The sequence below is a fragment of the Olea europaea genome, unplaced genomic scaffold, assembly GCF_002742605.1.
Source record: "Olea europaea var. sylvestris unplaced genomic scaffold, O_europaea_v1 scaffold34343, whole genome shotgun sequence".
Taxonomy (NCBI): Eukaryota; Viridiplantae; Streptophyta; class Magnoliopsida; order Lamiales; family Oleaceae; genus Olea; species Olea europaea.
The window spans coordinates 1-1,218 of record NW_019253397.1 but is presented as its reverse complement, the minus strand read 5'-3'; the positions used below and the strand labels follow the sequence as shown (position 1 = coordinate 1,218).

At 37.0% G+C, this 1,218-nt stretch overlaps 1 protein-coding gene across 1 annotated transcript; it reads left to right on the top strand.

Moving 5' to 3' along the window:
* Positions 1 to 6: 6 nt before the first annotated feature.
* LOC111386154 (probable lactoylglutathione lyase, chloroplastic) lies at positions 7 to 1,208 on the top strand. The gene is made up of 4 exons (XM_023010606.1): positions 7 to 175; positions 275 to 399; positions 564 to 628; positions 956 to 1,208. The coding sequence occupies exons 1-4, from the start codon at positions 60 to 62 to the stop codon at positions 1,190 to 1,192; spliced, it is 543 nt and encodes a 180-aa protein (XP_022866374.1). The 5' UTR covers positions 7 to 59; the 3' UTR covers positions 1,193 to 1,208.
* The last annotated feature ends 10 nt before the right edge of the window (positions 1,209 to 1,218 follow it).

Here is a 1,218-nt window from a genome sequence, read left to right as displayed (position 1 = left end):
AGACTTCTAAGTTGTTTAGGGAAGAGGGCAGCAGCGTATCAGTTTGTGCAGCAGGTAACATGGCACAAGCAAGTAATGCTACTACCATAGAAAATTCCTTAGAATGGGTTAAGAAAGATAAGAGAAGAATGCTACATGTTGTTTACCGCGTGGGGGACTTAGACAGAACAATAAAGTATGCCTCTTCTTTTTAGCATGAGCTGCTTTCTGTCTTAGCTTTTTAATTCTATTCTGTACAGTAGGTTGTGTAAATATAATCAAATGCGGACTGCAGATTTTACACCGAGTGTCTTGGGATGAAACTGCTTAGGAAACGTGATATGCCTGAGGAAAAATATACAAATGCATTTCTTGGATACGGGCCAGAAGACTCTCACTTTGTTATTGAACTCACATACAGTAAGAATTTAGCAGTTCTCCCAAATTATTATTTCTTGATCTGTACTATCAATTGAATGCACAAATATTATTATACCCATGCCTCTTTTTGCAGGCATATGCTTACTCTCAACAGTTTAAGTTGATTTGTCATTAATATCTGTTTTTATTTGATATTCTGTCAGATTATGGGATTGATAAATATGATATTGGGACCGGTTTTGGCCATTTTGGCATTGCAGTTGAGGATGTAAGTTTCTGTCAATTTTATATAAGAATTCAGTATATATGATTGAAACTAGATGATGTCTCTTGATTGCTATAACCTCAAGACTCAAACACCTTTGTTCTTGTTGTGGTTGAAAATTTTGAAAGATTACGAGTTTATTGTTGACATTCGATTCTAAGGAATTTATCTTTGTTTTAAATGCAAGCTTGCATGATTCTCCCCCCATCCTCTCTGTGCGCGCGCGCATGCATGCCCTTGATCATGCACACAGGCATGAACACACATGTTCATGCACTCAAATTATTACTCTAATTTCAGAATTGCTTATTATGATACTGTTACACATAGGTAACAAAAACTGTGGATCTCATAAAAGCTAAAGGAGGTACCATTACCCGAGAACCTGGTCCTGTCAAAGGCGGCAAAACAGTGATTGCATTTATAGAAGATCCTGATGGTTATAAGTTTGAACTTCTGGAGAGAGGTCCTACACCTGAGCCATTGTGTCAAGTAATGCTTCGAGTAGGAGATCTTGATCGTTCTATTGAGTTCTATGAGAAGGTGTGGTCTGCTTTAAGGAAATAAGAAATGCAACTTTTTTTCTTTTCTTT